Source organism: Scardinius erythrophthalmus, assembly GCF_964197995.2.
Source record: "Scardinius erythrophthalmus genome assembly, chromosome: 16".
Taxonomy (NCBI): Eukaryota; Metazoa; Chordata; class Actinopteri; order Cypriniformes; family Leuciscidae; genus Scardinius; species Scardinius erythrophthalmus.
This window is the reverse complement of record NC_138236.1, coordinates 10,322,042-10,336,669: the sequence shown is the minus strand read 5'-3', so window position 1 is coordinate 10,336,669 and position 14,628 is coordinate 10,322,042. Positions and strand designations below refer to the sequence as shown.

General features: G+C 36.8%; 1 protein-coding gene across 4 annotated transcripts in view; it reads right to left on the bottom strand.

The window, feature by feature from the left end:
• Window positions 1-14,628, bottom strand: part of rspo2 (R-spondin 2) — a 56,713-nt gene that overhangs the window by 26,216 nt on the left and 15,869 nt on the right. For all 4 annotated transcript variants that reach the window (XM_081389414.1, XM_081389416.1, XM_081389415.1 and 1 more), the window contains exon 2: window positions 8,359-8,547. In XM_081389414.1, the coding sequence (XP_081245540.1) occupies window positions 8,359-8,547 (189 nt within the window). The remainder of the gene's footprint in view (window positions 1-8,358; window positions 8,548-14,628) is intronic.

Genomic DNA, 14,628 nt, shown 5'->3' with positions numbered 1-14,628 from the left:
ACACTAAACAAAACAAAAACAAGAGCACATGGCCAAGGAACACCAAGTGATCAAACAAAATAAGACACAAACACACAGCTAATGAGAACACTCATAAGCCACTTGTTCACACAAGACATAACATGAAAACACACGGCCGATGAAAACGCAAACTGCGTACCACACAGAACACAACACACACGGACAGAACAGCGTACGGCCCAAGCGAACTCGGAACCACACGCTCACAACGACAAGACAGAAGGAGTGTCAGAGCTCTGTCACCAAACCAAGAATAAATAGACCAAAGTGACAGAACCCTGATACTTTGCCCTGCCCGCATTTTTTTACTGGCACCACCACAAAATATTATTATAATATTTTTTTATTTTATTATTATTAATATTATTATTTATTTAATTATATATTGCTTTTTCTAAAAAACATATAGTTGTCTTGACAAAACAAGTTTTCATTCATAATTTATTTATTTTCAAAACACAAAAAAGCCAGCAGGCCATCCTTATTGTTGAACCCTATTACGGGAGCAAGACTCTAACTTGTGGTGCCCGTATGAGCACCAACGATCAATGTGTTCACATGCGTTCAAACTGCTAAGCCATAGTTTGCAATAAATGTAATACACACTCAGTCTGAACCGATGAGATACTCCGATTAAAGAGACGAGCCAAGTTGTCTCATAGCTTTGCTGCAGGCAATGTAAAGCACGCTATTCAAAAAGAAAAAAGGACAAAAAAAAAGAACATCTTCATCATGTCATTATTTTTAACACCCTTGTCTTTACATCAGCCAAGACACCAGGGCAGAACTGCATCTTTTGTTTGATAAACACGTGCTCTGGCTGGTCGAATTACACTGTGCTGTAGAGATCTTGGCGCAAAGTCTGAGAAGAGGAAGGCCACACAGATGGATCTACTTGCTTTTGTTCCCAGATTAATCAGCTCAGTCTCTGTGTCCCTACATGTCCAATCTATGACAGGGAGCAACAGCTAATAAATGAGCTTTGTAACAGAAAAGCCGCCTCTGTTCTCGGCCTGATATACTGCAGCCATTGGGAGGCTGTCATCACCTTTTGGATCGCTTACTTCAACAGGGAATTGAGGACGAAAAAGAAAAAAGAGCAACTATTGGCACACGACTCAGACAGTGACTGGACTGACTTGACATGCAATGCAACGATTATTAAAACTGCAATATCAAAATCCACTGTGTTGGAATATCTGTTAGAAATTAGTAACGCTATCTGTGTATCTGAATAAGGTGAGCCTGGGTTCGAAAGCCTGATATTGAATGAATAATGACCATCAGTGAGAAGATCATTTAGGGTCTCAAACCACCAAACTGCTAGTAAGAGCTAATCCTTAAATCCAGCCCAATTCAAGCAATATTTTGTTATAATACAATATATTATATAATTTATAAAAATGCACGCACACAAACACACACACACACTGTATATATACACTACCGTTCAAAAGTTTGGGGTCAGTAAGATTTTTAATGTTTTTAAAAGAAGTATCTTCTGATCACCAAGGCTGCATTTATTTGATTAAAAATACAAACAAATACAGTAATATTGTGAAATATTATTACAATTTAAAACAGCTGTTTTCTATGTGAATATAAAGTGTAATTTATTCCTGTGATCAAAGCTGAATTTTCAGCATCATTACTCCAGTCTTCAGTGTCACATGATTCTTCAGAAATCATTCGAATATGATGATTTGATGCTCAAGAAACATTTATGATTATTATCAATGTTGAAAACAGTTATTTACATTTTTATTTCATGATGCTATGATGAATAGAAAGTTCAAAAGAACAGCATTTATCTGAAATCTAAAGCTTTTGTAACATTAAACACTACCGTTCAAAAGTATTTGAAGTAAAGAATTTTAATTTGATTTTTTGGAATAAAATAAATCAATACTTTTATTCATCAAGGATGAGTTAAACTGATCAAAAGTTACAGTAAAGACATTTATAATGTTAGAAAATATTCTATTTTAAATAAATGTTGGTCTTTTGAACTTTCTATTCATCAAAGACTTTGAAAAAAATTTTTGCACAACTGTTTTCTACATTGATAATAATAATGAATGTTTCTTGAGCATCAAATCATCATATTAGAATGATTTCTGAAGGATCATGTGACACTGAAGACTGGAGTAACGATGCTGAAAATTCAGCTTTGCATCACAGGAATAAATTACTAAAATAGAAATATATTAAAATAGAAAACAGTCATTTTAAATTGTCATAATATTTCACAATATTACTGTTTTTTTAATTGTTTTTTTTATCAAATAAATGCAACCTTGGTGAGCAGAAGATACTTCTTTTAAAAACATTAAAAAATCATACTGACCCCAAACTTTTGAACGGTAGTATATATATATATATATATATATATATATATGCATTTTTATTCTTTTTTTTATCTATGAAGATATATGTTGTTTATATATAAATATATACAAATAAAAATAAAAGTGTAAAAATAAGGCCACCGACAGAGTTTGAGACACTTGTTCCAGCCGGATTAACCTTGGTGCCACTTTTGAAGGCCAAGATGATAACATGAGGCTAATATGACATAATTAGATTACTTGTTCTTCCACAGACATGGGGATAAGGACAGGCGGTGGGAATCTGATGAAAGCCCAATGCAAGAAGGACAAAAAAAAAAAAAAAATCCTAAACAGAACATTATAGGAAATTGCCTACTACGCTGCAAACTGTTGCTTGAGATTTATGTTTGTACTTTTTTTCCAGTTGGCTTTCAATGTGGTTTTCAAGTCAAGTGCATGTTGAGTTGAATCATCAAGCTTTAGGGGTGATCTAATCCTGAAAGACTTGTGGCAGGAATGCCTCTCTGCTGTGGTCTAGATGAAATTCTTTTCACAAAAAAAACAATAAAGCAAATTATTATGTGGACATTCGAGCCAGTGTTATATTCAAGCGGCTGCAAACCATCTTGGCCAGGGTTGTTGAAAGTTTACTTCATTTTTAAGCAATTAAACGTAATTTTCAGTAACTTCTTTTTCAAATAAAAATAAAAATCGACTTTAAATCCTATATGACAGTGCCTTGTAAACAAGGGGTCAATTTGGTAGCCGGTCCTCAGGTCACAGAAACCAATGCATAGTATTCGGCAGCCATCTGCGGTGCAACAGGGATGTCCATGCTTGGGGAGTGCTAAATCCAGACACATTTTTCCATTTCTCCTACCCAGAGAGCTTCCTACCCGAGTCTCATCTGACCTGCTTTTTTCCCCTGGTGAGCATTATGCAGTTGACTTTCTCACACCCCAAAATGTCATCTTGCTGTGACAGCACGAGACCAATCCCTCTGGGTTTTTCTTGAGGACCTTGCAGCATCTTTTTGAATGATCCTCATGCAACTTCCTGCAAGAGAGGACTGTTGATGTTTTCTCCGTACATACAAAAGTATTTGGATACTTAAAAGATGTTCAATCAGTTCTGTATTGTTACAATGCTGATATTATATATTTATGGAGAAAGATTACACACTGTTCATATATATACTGTATATATATATATATATAAACAAATGTATAATCTTTCTCCATGTTACCTGATTTATTTGTCAGCAAAGGTCAGCTGGACTTGTCAACACGTTATTTTGAGTCATCCAAGGTGTTTAATAAAATTACTGATCGTACTTCCGTATATTTGTATTCCCGCCCATTGACAGTCAGATTGTCATAGGGGTGGTGCCAAAGTCAGAAATGAAATAAATAATTTAAATATAAAGAACATTCTGGTTGTCAAAGTTAGTGGTTAAATGTCCAATTGGCTGGAAAGTCATTCCAAAAATGGCTGAGAAAAAGTCTAACATCAATTGTTTGCAGAAATCACTTGGCTTGATGTTTCATTATTTAATGCAACAGTCATTCATTTTAAGTGTGGCCCGTTTTAAGATGTAAGCTACTACAATAATAACAAAAAATACCAACTATTAAAGTGTCCATAAATGTATATTCAATTCAACTGGGGCCATCTAATTTCTCAAATGATCATTCAGACCTGTAAAACTCAGTAGAAACAGGGTGAAGGATAGGTGTACCACTTACACTGTCTGGCAAATCGAGCTCTCTGGTGTGAGAATAAGACAGAGGGTCCAACGGCAATTGCTGTTTTGCAGGTCCCAAATGACATAACTTTAACTGCAACAACTCATTCTTTTCCAGAGGATACAGGACTCATTACCTCATTGGAAGGGTATATTGTGGAATTGAGTTGATTCTTTAACTATTGGGTACCACTTCAGGCAACGGTCCTTTCGTGTGGCTGAGGTCCACCTCAGTCCCATTGGATTATCAAAACTACCTGTAAAACTCAGAAGCTCAGGAAGGTTTCGAACAGACGTACCAAAACGCCTGCATTTGCCCATTTAAAATAGTGTCAAAGTGGGAATTCTTACAACAACAGTACAATAGGAACAGATTTTACAACACCAATGACGATAAAACAAATTGGATGAAACAATTATGGGGGGCTCTCATGTGGCACATATACTAGTCCTGGATGAGCTGTCAAAAATACTTGAACTAAACGTCCAGGATATTGGCAATCAGTAAGCTCTAAAAAAAAGGCTTTCAATGTGAGTAAAGAGATAACAGGAAACTTCACGTATGGACAAACAGGAGGTCATCTGGGGCTAATTTCTATCATTCAGTGGAAGGCTGCTTACTAACATGGGCTATTAGTCATGTCAAAAATATTTCATAAAGTCATAAAGTCAGCATTAATACTCACAGCCCTGCCACTGTGAAGTCACATGTCCATAAAAAAGATGTATCAGCTTGTTGGCTGCTGTAAAGGTTATGATTCTCCCTGATTGCATGTTATACCCTAATTCTCAGTCTAGAGGCTTTTCATGCATTTATCTGCTTATGTATCCGTGAGAAAGAGGGCATGGGGGGGGGGGGGTTTCCTTGTGGTGACACTGAAAGATTTAAAATGTAAAGGGAGAAAAGGAGGGTTCAAGATGGATGAGGAAGAGGGCTTCCACTTGACAACCTGTGGAAAAACTGATGGTACCAGCACACCAGTTCTGTCTGCATTCTGAATCTATTTTCCAGCGTTTATCTCTCCTTCATCCTCCCCACACTCTCTTTTTATCTGGTTAGCTTAAGTGGTAGGCTGCATCAGTGTTTAGGAGCAACCAAACCAAACCAAACCAAAAGCAGAAAGGCTATCGCGCACACAGTCAAACAATCTTGTGAGATCAGGTAATTATTAAACAAGCTCTCCAAGTATGTCTCTCTCAAATAGTTCTATCAATCATCATCTACTGAGTTTTACAGGTCTGTAAGATCATTTGAGAATTTAGATGGCCCTTCACTCTTAAAAATAAAGTTTCCAAAAGTGATGCCATCGAAGAACCATTTTTGGTTCTCCAGAACCTTTTAGAGAACAGTTCTTAAAAGAACCATTTTTTCTTCATGTAAAGAATGTTTTAATAATCTAAAGAACCATTTTTTCTTCATGCAAAGAATGTTTTAATAATCTAAAGAACCCTTTTCCACAATAAAGAACCTTTTTTGGAATGGAAATGTGGATGATTAAGGTTCTTCATGGAACCATAGATGCCAATAAAGAACCTTTATTTTTAAGAGTGGTTTGATTTTACATTTATGGACACTTTAATAGTTGTTATTTTCATTATTATTATATTGACCTACAATTAAAACGGACCACACTTAAAATTAATGACTGTTGTTGCATTCAACAATGAAACATCAACCAAGTGATATCTGCAAACAATTGATGTTAGCCTAGATTTTTTCTCAGCCAAACAACACTGGACCCCATTGACTTTCATAGTATGGACATCTTTCAAAGTATCTTCCTTTGTATTGTACAGAAGAAAGTCATGTTTGTTTGCACTGACAGTAAATTATGACAGAATTATTATAATTTTTTTTTTTTTTTTTTGGTGAACTATCCATTTAAGTCAATTATGCAATCTTCCTTCTACACATTTTAGATGGTTGGGTCACGCATATGATGCTCGCCAGAGGTAGGTCAGTGTTCAGTTTGGATTTCAAAAGCTCTCGACACCACCCCACGGCTCCAGCGGAAGAGTCTGGACTGATGTAGTGCAAACCTGTCTCCTCTTTGCCTTTGTTTTCGCTCAGGCCTGGCGATACTGCGAAGCATTCTTAAACGAGATAGGATCACACACACACATTCAAGGTCTAATGATAAGCAGCTGCTGCTTAAGTGATTTCAGAGCATGTTTTTTAAAAACACGATCAACTCCAATGTAATCCGCCGTTTCAGACTCTTGGAAGAACTAACTGTAGTTGTGCTGAAAACCCGGACAAGAGAGAATGCGGACTTGCGGAGTGATTTTGAATGGATACGATGTGTTCGAAATTGTTCCCAGTGACCCGACGATTAGTTCTCGCACTAACCCTGATAGAACATCCCATTATGACTGGCACACATGAAGAGCTTAGTGAAGATGACAGAAAAAGCATAACTTAAGGAGATGGGTCAAATGCGAAGCTGGATTACAAAGTCACTGAAACAGTGATCACATCAAAGTAGGCTTTGCGCGGAGATTTGATGCTACGTGACAATGTGAGGTTTTGTTCTGGGAGAAGTTCTCCTGGAAAGGAATCCAGATTAACTGGCCACATATCAGTATCATTTAAAATCAAAATTCAACCAGGACAACGAATGGTTGGAGGACAGTCTCAGAAAACAACATGCCTTTGTCCCTTCTCCACAACTTAAGAACTTACAAAATGTAGGTGCAATGACTTTGATTACTAGTGGAGAACAGACGAGCTCTATAACGCTAAGTAGCCTCAATTGGTACATCCAGTTTATGGTAAATGAGGCGTTTTAGGTGTTTCCCCCTCCTCCTCTTTTGATAAAATTGGCAGACAAATCTGTATAGAGTTTGCTAGTGAGAAGGGACATGTTTTTATACAGGGGTATCTGTACTGCATCTGGGTTTATTAGCACTGTAGGTCCTGACACACTCCTCTGAGGTTTCAAGTCTGTCTGTCAGGAGTTTGGCTCGAACAATCCAAAGAGTTAGAGTTTTGTTTTCACATAAAGTACAAAGCCAACACCTCAGGCTTTTCACTTAACCTCAAAGGTCCTGAGTGTCTCAGGCCTGGCACAAATGTTAAAATAAGGTTATGAAATACAGGGCATGGAAGGATGGGGATAAACAATTCCAATAGGACTATTATATTACTCTTAGCAGAAAAATGTTGTTTTCCTATTTCATTCTTGTTTCTAGGGATGGGTGACATCCAACATCTGACTAGTCAATAATTGAAGTTGACTAAACGTCCTCTTCTTATAAAGAATCCCATCTCAAACGCCACGTATTAACTCACTAGGTCAAGAAAGACTCTTAAAAATAAAAACTCATCTTGAGACCTTTGCAAAAACACATCTTATATAAACACACCCTAGAAAATGTCTCCAATCAGGTCAAAACGAAACTGATTAGTCAATACTCATGTCAATATTGCATTCAGTTCATAAAAAAAATATTAAAAAAAGATTTTGGTTGCCCAAATGACTAGTTGATTTAGGAAATATGTATTTTTGCACATCCCTACTTGTATCATACACTGAATGTAATATAAAAGTTAGATATTTTTGATTGTAGTTAAGGAACTACAGACAGCACTTAAACATATGATAGAACACATGGAAAATGCTGGAGAAAAGGGTCAAAGCATATAAGCATATAAGTAAAACAAATAAGCATAAGATTAAGATTACAGATTTCAATAGTGAATATCCTATTTGCAAAGTCCTAACTAGCCAAATTGACATTGTCAGATTTGTCAGTTCACTCAAACCAAAATTACAAGCTTATTGTAAAAAACAATTTCAAGGTTTGCTATCTCGAGCCACCAGGCACTGTTGTTGTGCGAATGAGCGGGCCGGAACGCGTTAAGCGTTGTCGTGTAAGCGGCCCCTAAGTTAATAACTAATGATCTTTGCAACGGAAGTGAATCAATCAAAACTAACTTTAGATGGACAATAACTTTATTCTAGAGCTCCTGTACAGCCAAAACAATCTCTGTTACTTTAATTTCCTATGATCACTGTAAAGCTGCTTTGAAACAGTCCTTATTGTTAAAAGCGCTATGTAAATGAAGGTGACTTGACTTGATTGTATCAAATACAAGGCCAAATTACTTTGAGTAGGCCTATTCACAGTATGTGACACGGTAAATATATTCTTTACAGAGTAAAGAATGCTAAAGCGGCATGTCTTTGCTTTAGCTTCCACACACCTGTGCTACAAATAGGCAGTGTGTGTATATGTGAGTGAGTAAGTGTAGGATCTTACTGGAGCACATGTTGATCTCTGTCCCGCGCATGCCGTAGTAGCCTGACGGACAGGCGTGGAGACACTCGCCGTACTGCCTCATCCTCTCCCTCCTCAGGAACAGGAAGAGCTTGGGCTGGCAGTTCATACACCCGTTGTCCTTTGAACACACCGAGCAGCCTTTACAAATAGGATAAGCTCCATAGCTAGCTGCAATAAAGGAAGACACAAAACAGACACTTTAAAAGCTAATAACACCGTATAATGCTTAAGTGACATCTTGACTAGGTTTGCCAACAATCTCCATTTCTTTATAGAACATGCCACTTGAGATTTCAGTAAAATACTGGTGATATGTGACAATTGATCACAAAATAAAAAACAAAAACAAAATGCTGCAGTCACCGTGTGCAGCCATTTACAGTATGTGTATAAGAAATGAAGAAATTTTATTGACTTAACTTCAGCCTAGCCAAAATATAACATGAATATGTTATAATCAGTATCACCCTTGCATGCAATTTGTTTTCCAATACATTCTAATATGCAATAGTTTAACAATGAAAATTGTATGCTGAATAGTAAATCAATTCAAATGAGATACATACAGAAGCTTTCCCAAGTGTTTTAATGTGAGACGCTAAAATAAGGGACAAATTGCATCCCATATGGGATGAATATAGAAATGAAAGATTCTTTGCTTAAATACAGGACTATCAGCAACCTTAATCTTGACCTAGCCTACATGAATGCCGAATGTACTGTAAGTACCAAGACAAAAGCACACATTTTTAGCAACAACTAAACTTACTGTACACTTACACTTACTGAGGTTAAGTGCTTTGCTCAAGGGAGCATGGTGATAGTTCATGACTCCTTTCTTGCAATCAAATCAGAAACGTTAAGTTGAAACCGCTTCACCACAGAGTAAGTTAACTACAAAGGGCTCTATTGAATGGTTAAACGTGTGCTGCTATAGAACTGTCTAAGACATTTTCATTGACACATAAAACTTTCATTGACTAAAGAAACTGTCATTACTGTGACACTAGCGAGGCCTGACGTTTTCGCAGCACAGTGATTTGATTCAAAGCTCAACTCCTGTAAGTTTAGTTCAGACAGCCGCTGAAAGCCCAAAACCGCATTGACTCCGAGAAGGATCATGTTGCTGGTAGAAGACAAAGGAGCCAGTAACGACCATACCGTTTCACAATAAATGTCTCTTAATGTAAGCGCCTTAGCGTCCCCTTTACAGGAAAATGTCCTTGGGCGCACACAATAGCTGCAAACCAGAGACATTGCTATTGATTGGAGCCAAGTTTTAAATATCACAAACCGTAGATCAACCGTAACAGTCCGAACTGGACGACCCACCACAACGCTTTATAAAATATCATGCATTTCGCTGACCTTTTTCCCATTCCCTTTTTCCCTAATCTTTTCTTCAGTTTGAATAAATAATTAAGAGCGCACCACATAAAAAGAAAATTCTGCATGGCTTAAAAAGACGTTACAAAATATGTGTCATTCATAAACATTTTCCACTGGACAGACCATACACAAGGTGGAGTGAAGGTTTGCCGTTCACCGTTCTAATACTCTTCATCAATCAATCTGCTCCCCAAATGAACCATTTCTTGTCAATATCTTTGCGCACTAAAAAATATGCTCACTAGAAATTCCCAGAATGCACCTTAAAACCATTGAGCATTAGTAGCTCACTGCATTTGCTAGCTGCAAAATGTCGTCATGCTTATGTTAATGTTTAGTTGAACAAGGCCCTTCCTATTGCCCAATATTGTATTTAAAATATGCTAAGAAGCAGAATAAGACATAACCTTTGTCTTTAATATAGCCTAGATTTCAAATTTTCTAATTTGATAAAGGACTGGAAATTTTAAGTAAAAATGCTTGACTGCTTGGGATCAGATATGCTTGGGACCTTTAATATGTGACAACAGACATACAGGAACCATACAGGAATTTATCTCCTGTAGTGAGAAAAAAAAAAAAAATCAGTGATGTTGAATTATAAAAATATATATTTTTTGTATTCATCACAGCATTTATGTTTTCTATATGCTACACAGTCAATACCATGTGCTATACACATTCAAGTTTACATTGTAAAATTGAAATGTTGCCAATCAACTATCCTGAAACAAAAAGCTCTAGAACAGATTAGGAAGGCTAGATCAAAAGAGAATATTTATAGCATTTTTTGGTTTTTATCATGTTGTTTTCATGTTAACCAAAAAATAGACAGCATTATTGTGTAGCTTGATTCATGTCACGTGACCTTAGTGTTTTGTGACAAGGAAATGATCTGGAGACATTTTTTCCCCAACCACACATATGGACATATGGTATACAGTTTGAACATGTTTATAGAAACCTGACATTCACCATAAATTGGTAAAAAATCTCCCCGACTCAGCCCACATACTTCAGACCTGATTGCGATCGTAGAGCAGAGAACAGGCGGAAACCAGGACTGGCGTGAGGTTGGAACTTCAAAAAGCCGAAAACTATCAGAGCGTTTCCCTTACTGAATTTGGTTAATTGAGGGTGGTATGGCAATATCACAAACCGTTTCCCCTGTTCTTAATCATAGGGGTGTTATTCCTTTCATCCCACTGTCAGAGTTAAATGCGGTAGTTCAATTATTACTTTAACTGTTGCTGTCAACATGAGCTTGAACAACACAATCAACTTTGAACAATCACATCAGTGCAACGATTGCCCTGCATGATCATATCGCTTCCCTCATCGCCTTGTGTTTGGCAGGGTTTTGCTTGTTATCAATTGTATGGCATGATATTCAGACCAGCCCTGACGGGACATGCTCTCACTGGCCTAGTTATTATAAATGGAAAGAGTAAGGGATACGGCATAGCTGACGTTTTTTTTTTTTTTTTGCCTCATACGAGATTTTTGGAACAGCAGCATGTCTGAGGACGGCTTTCCCAGCTCTGACCACAGGCATGTCAAAAAGGATGCTGGGATCTGGTGTGTCTAGGGCAAGGGTGTCCAAGAGCCACCCTAGAGGGCCCAGCGCTTCCACATTTTACGGAAATCTTTTCACCGCCAGCTGATTTATACCTGGAGCTATGACCGGAGTCTTCCATTCTGAATCGTATTTTCGTCAATTCATCAAGGGGATTAAATTCAAGCTCTAAACCAGAAAATTTGATGGCTTTCCAATATCACTGTCAAATCAGGCCTTAAAGAGACACTGGGACCCAAGAGGGGAAACAAACAAGAAAAAGTGCCCAGTAGGACCTTATTCATATTCTGCATTCAACTCTACTTATACTTAAACTCAAGCTAAATAGAAAAAAAATAAAAATTATTTATGTCATAGCAATCATGTGGCATTTATGCGTCTTATTCGTACAGAAATCTGCCCTCGTTGTTTGAATGATAAAAGTCCATCCAAGAAAAACCGAATGATCCAAGTGGCTTCCATACATGTAAACAACATCTCCGGCTATGTTTTTAAGTCACTCTAGAACGCTAATTATCTAAGTGTGTCGGTCTGGCAGAATTTCGAGTTCTATGTAAATTACAGTGGATAAGCCTAATTTGGCTGCTAAGAGTGTTTTTTGTTCCAAGAATCATACCAGCGTGAGCTTTAAACTTTACCATAAGTCTGTCATGTTAACCTGCCAGAGTGTAACTTATGCTGGCAAGCGTATATTGCAGAACTAAAACTAAGATTTTTTTTTTAAAAAGAGAGAGAAACACATTTCTTGTTTTAACTTCACAAAAATTCACCCCATCCTGAGAAAAAATGTTAAATAAACATTTGTTCTGACTACGATTTGACTGAACTACAGTTAAACATAAACAAAATAATATATTAGGCTTTACATTCATAGTCTCAATGTTTTATCCAAGGTTCAATTTGTGCACATTACTGAGCCAATAAAATGAAAGGATAATATCACATCAGCAAACTAAAGAATCACAACTGGGGAAGAAAAACAACAACAGTTAATTTACTTTTCTGAAATTGATGCATGCAATTATGAATAATAATGCTGAAATCCAATCTCTGCAGCATGAACCTTTCCTCATTAAAACTGTGCAAGTGGATAAACTGAGATGGCATCCGTAACACATTAGGTATTATAATGGATTATTCAATTTCATTATCCATGCAATGATACAGCTTTAAACCCATATTCAAAACAATATTCCAAGGGGAAAAAAAACTGTCTTTGTAATATTGACTTCAATGCTTCCACGCTACTTTGAAACTGTTCCAACGCCCCTGACATCAACCTGACAACCTGTGCACCTCTCTTTGAACTGTCCTTTCCCATAACAAAGCGAAATAGTTTACACTGAGAGCACGGGACAAATGTTTCACAAAACCAAAATATGCAAGTGCCTTCTTTCATCATGCATTAAACGATCCATCTACAACCTAAACAACTGTATTTGCCTTTATCCACTCTGAACATCTGGGCTTAGGACACCACAAGGACTCCAAACTATTGCAGCCTGACCAGAAGACGAGACAATTTCTGCAAATCGTCTAGAGTGGGACATTGTATGGTGTAAAACAGGGTTCATCAAATTCGGTCCAGGAGGACCAATGCCTAAATGAGTTTAGTTCAAACCCTAATCAAACACACCTGAACAAGCTAGTCAAGGTCTTCAGAGTTACTAGAAAATTGCAGGTAGGTGAGTTCGATCATAGTTTGAGCTAAACTCTGCAGGACAGCTCTCCAAAGCTGGATTTGAGGAACCCTGGTGTAAAATAACCAACAGACAGCTCATCATACTGTCTCCTCCATTTCTGTTAGCCAAGAATGAGGCTTTATGAGGCAACAGAAAATCACCAGTACAAACGGATTAGATGTGGATGTCTTGATTTGTTTGGGGAGCAAAATGAAGGGTCGTTATTTCATTTCTTTCCTTTATTCTCTCAATCGTTCACCACAGTTTTCTGGGCATTTGCTTTCCTCTCTCATCTATAATCGGCACATCCCTGTTGACATCAGGAACATCAAATGACAGGTATGGCATCCAACTGCAGACAACTATTCATCTGCAGACATTAGTGAAATTAAATTTAACTTATGAGGAGTAAAATATCTAACCAACAATACTGTGTGCTAGCTTCACTGTGCCCAGTTTCTGTGGGGAGACTGTGGTTCATTCAGGTAAACGCAAAATTCTTGGTCCTTCATTCATGCGAATCACAAGCTCAGAACACAACCTATGACGGCATTGTTGGATTGTGTTGCCTTCATTCATATTTGGCTGGCTTTGTTTTGAATCCTGATCAACAGTAATTACAGTGTGAGTGAGAACCGACAGAAAATAAAAAACTGTCTCAGGTACATTTAAAGACTCTTAAACAACTGTGCCGTTCATCGCCTCGGGCCGCCAGAGCTGGGAAGAAAGGGCAAACCCCCCCCCCCACCTCAAACAAACACTCCCAACAACTCCCAATGATCTCTCTTTCTCACACTCACAAATACCTATGACATCATACGGTGACATCATCCCTTTCCCTAAAATCTAGATGATATCATGCATTATCTGTCAAGATTCAAAGCTGTAAAAAGTTAAAATACAAAAATCTCTAGAAGAAAAAGAGAAAGACATGAAGAAGCACAGTACCTACAACAATGAGGCTAATTCAATGTTCATTCAATTAGTACGAATTGTTTGAAAGATAGATGGGAGATCATTCTCTGTCTCTCTACATAAGCTATAATTCTGCTACTGTTAAGTAAAGCAAAAGTGGGATCAATTACAATCTGTTTTGTCTTAATTTTGCACATAAACTAGTTTTACAGGAGCTTCAAATGACATTGTCACTAAAATGTCAGAATTGTGTTTTAAACACTGATCTATATAGAATCACAATTTTAAAATTTTGACATTTAAAGTTAAAACCACCAACTTAAATAAAAAAATTGTTTTAGTAATTTTATGTGCTTTTGTCATAGTATGAGTTATTTTCAATTTAGCTTTATTTTATTTCAGTTATAGTCATTTTAGTACTTATTTATTTATTTATTTTAGTTAGTTGCCAAGGCTAGCCTATGTGTCTGTAAGTGTTTTTTTTATTTATTTCTGATTTATTTAAATTATATATATATACATACATAACAAAAAAATATTTTAATTGTTGTAGATATCAATAACAACACTGCTTTAAACCACTGTACAAAATCCACCACAAATAAGTATTGGAGCAAATAACAATATGATACAATATACTAAGACCATTCAAAGTTCTATTAAAATGAGGATTTGATTTGTACTGTT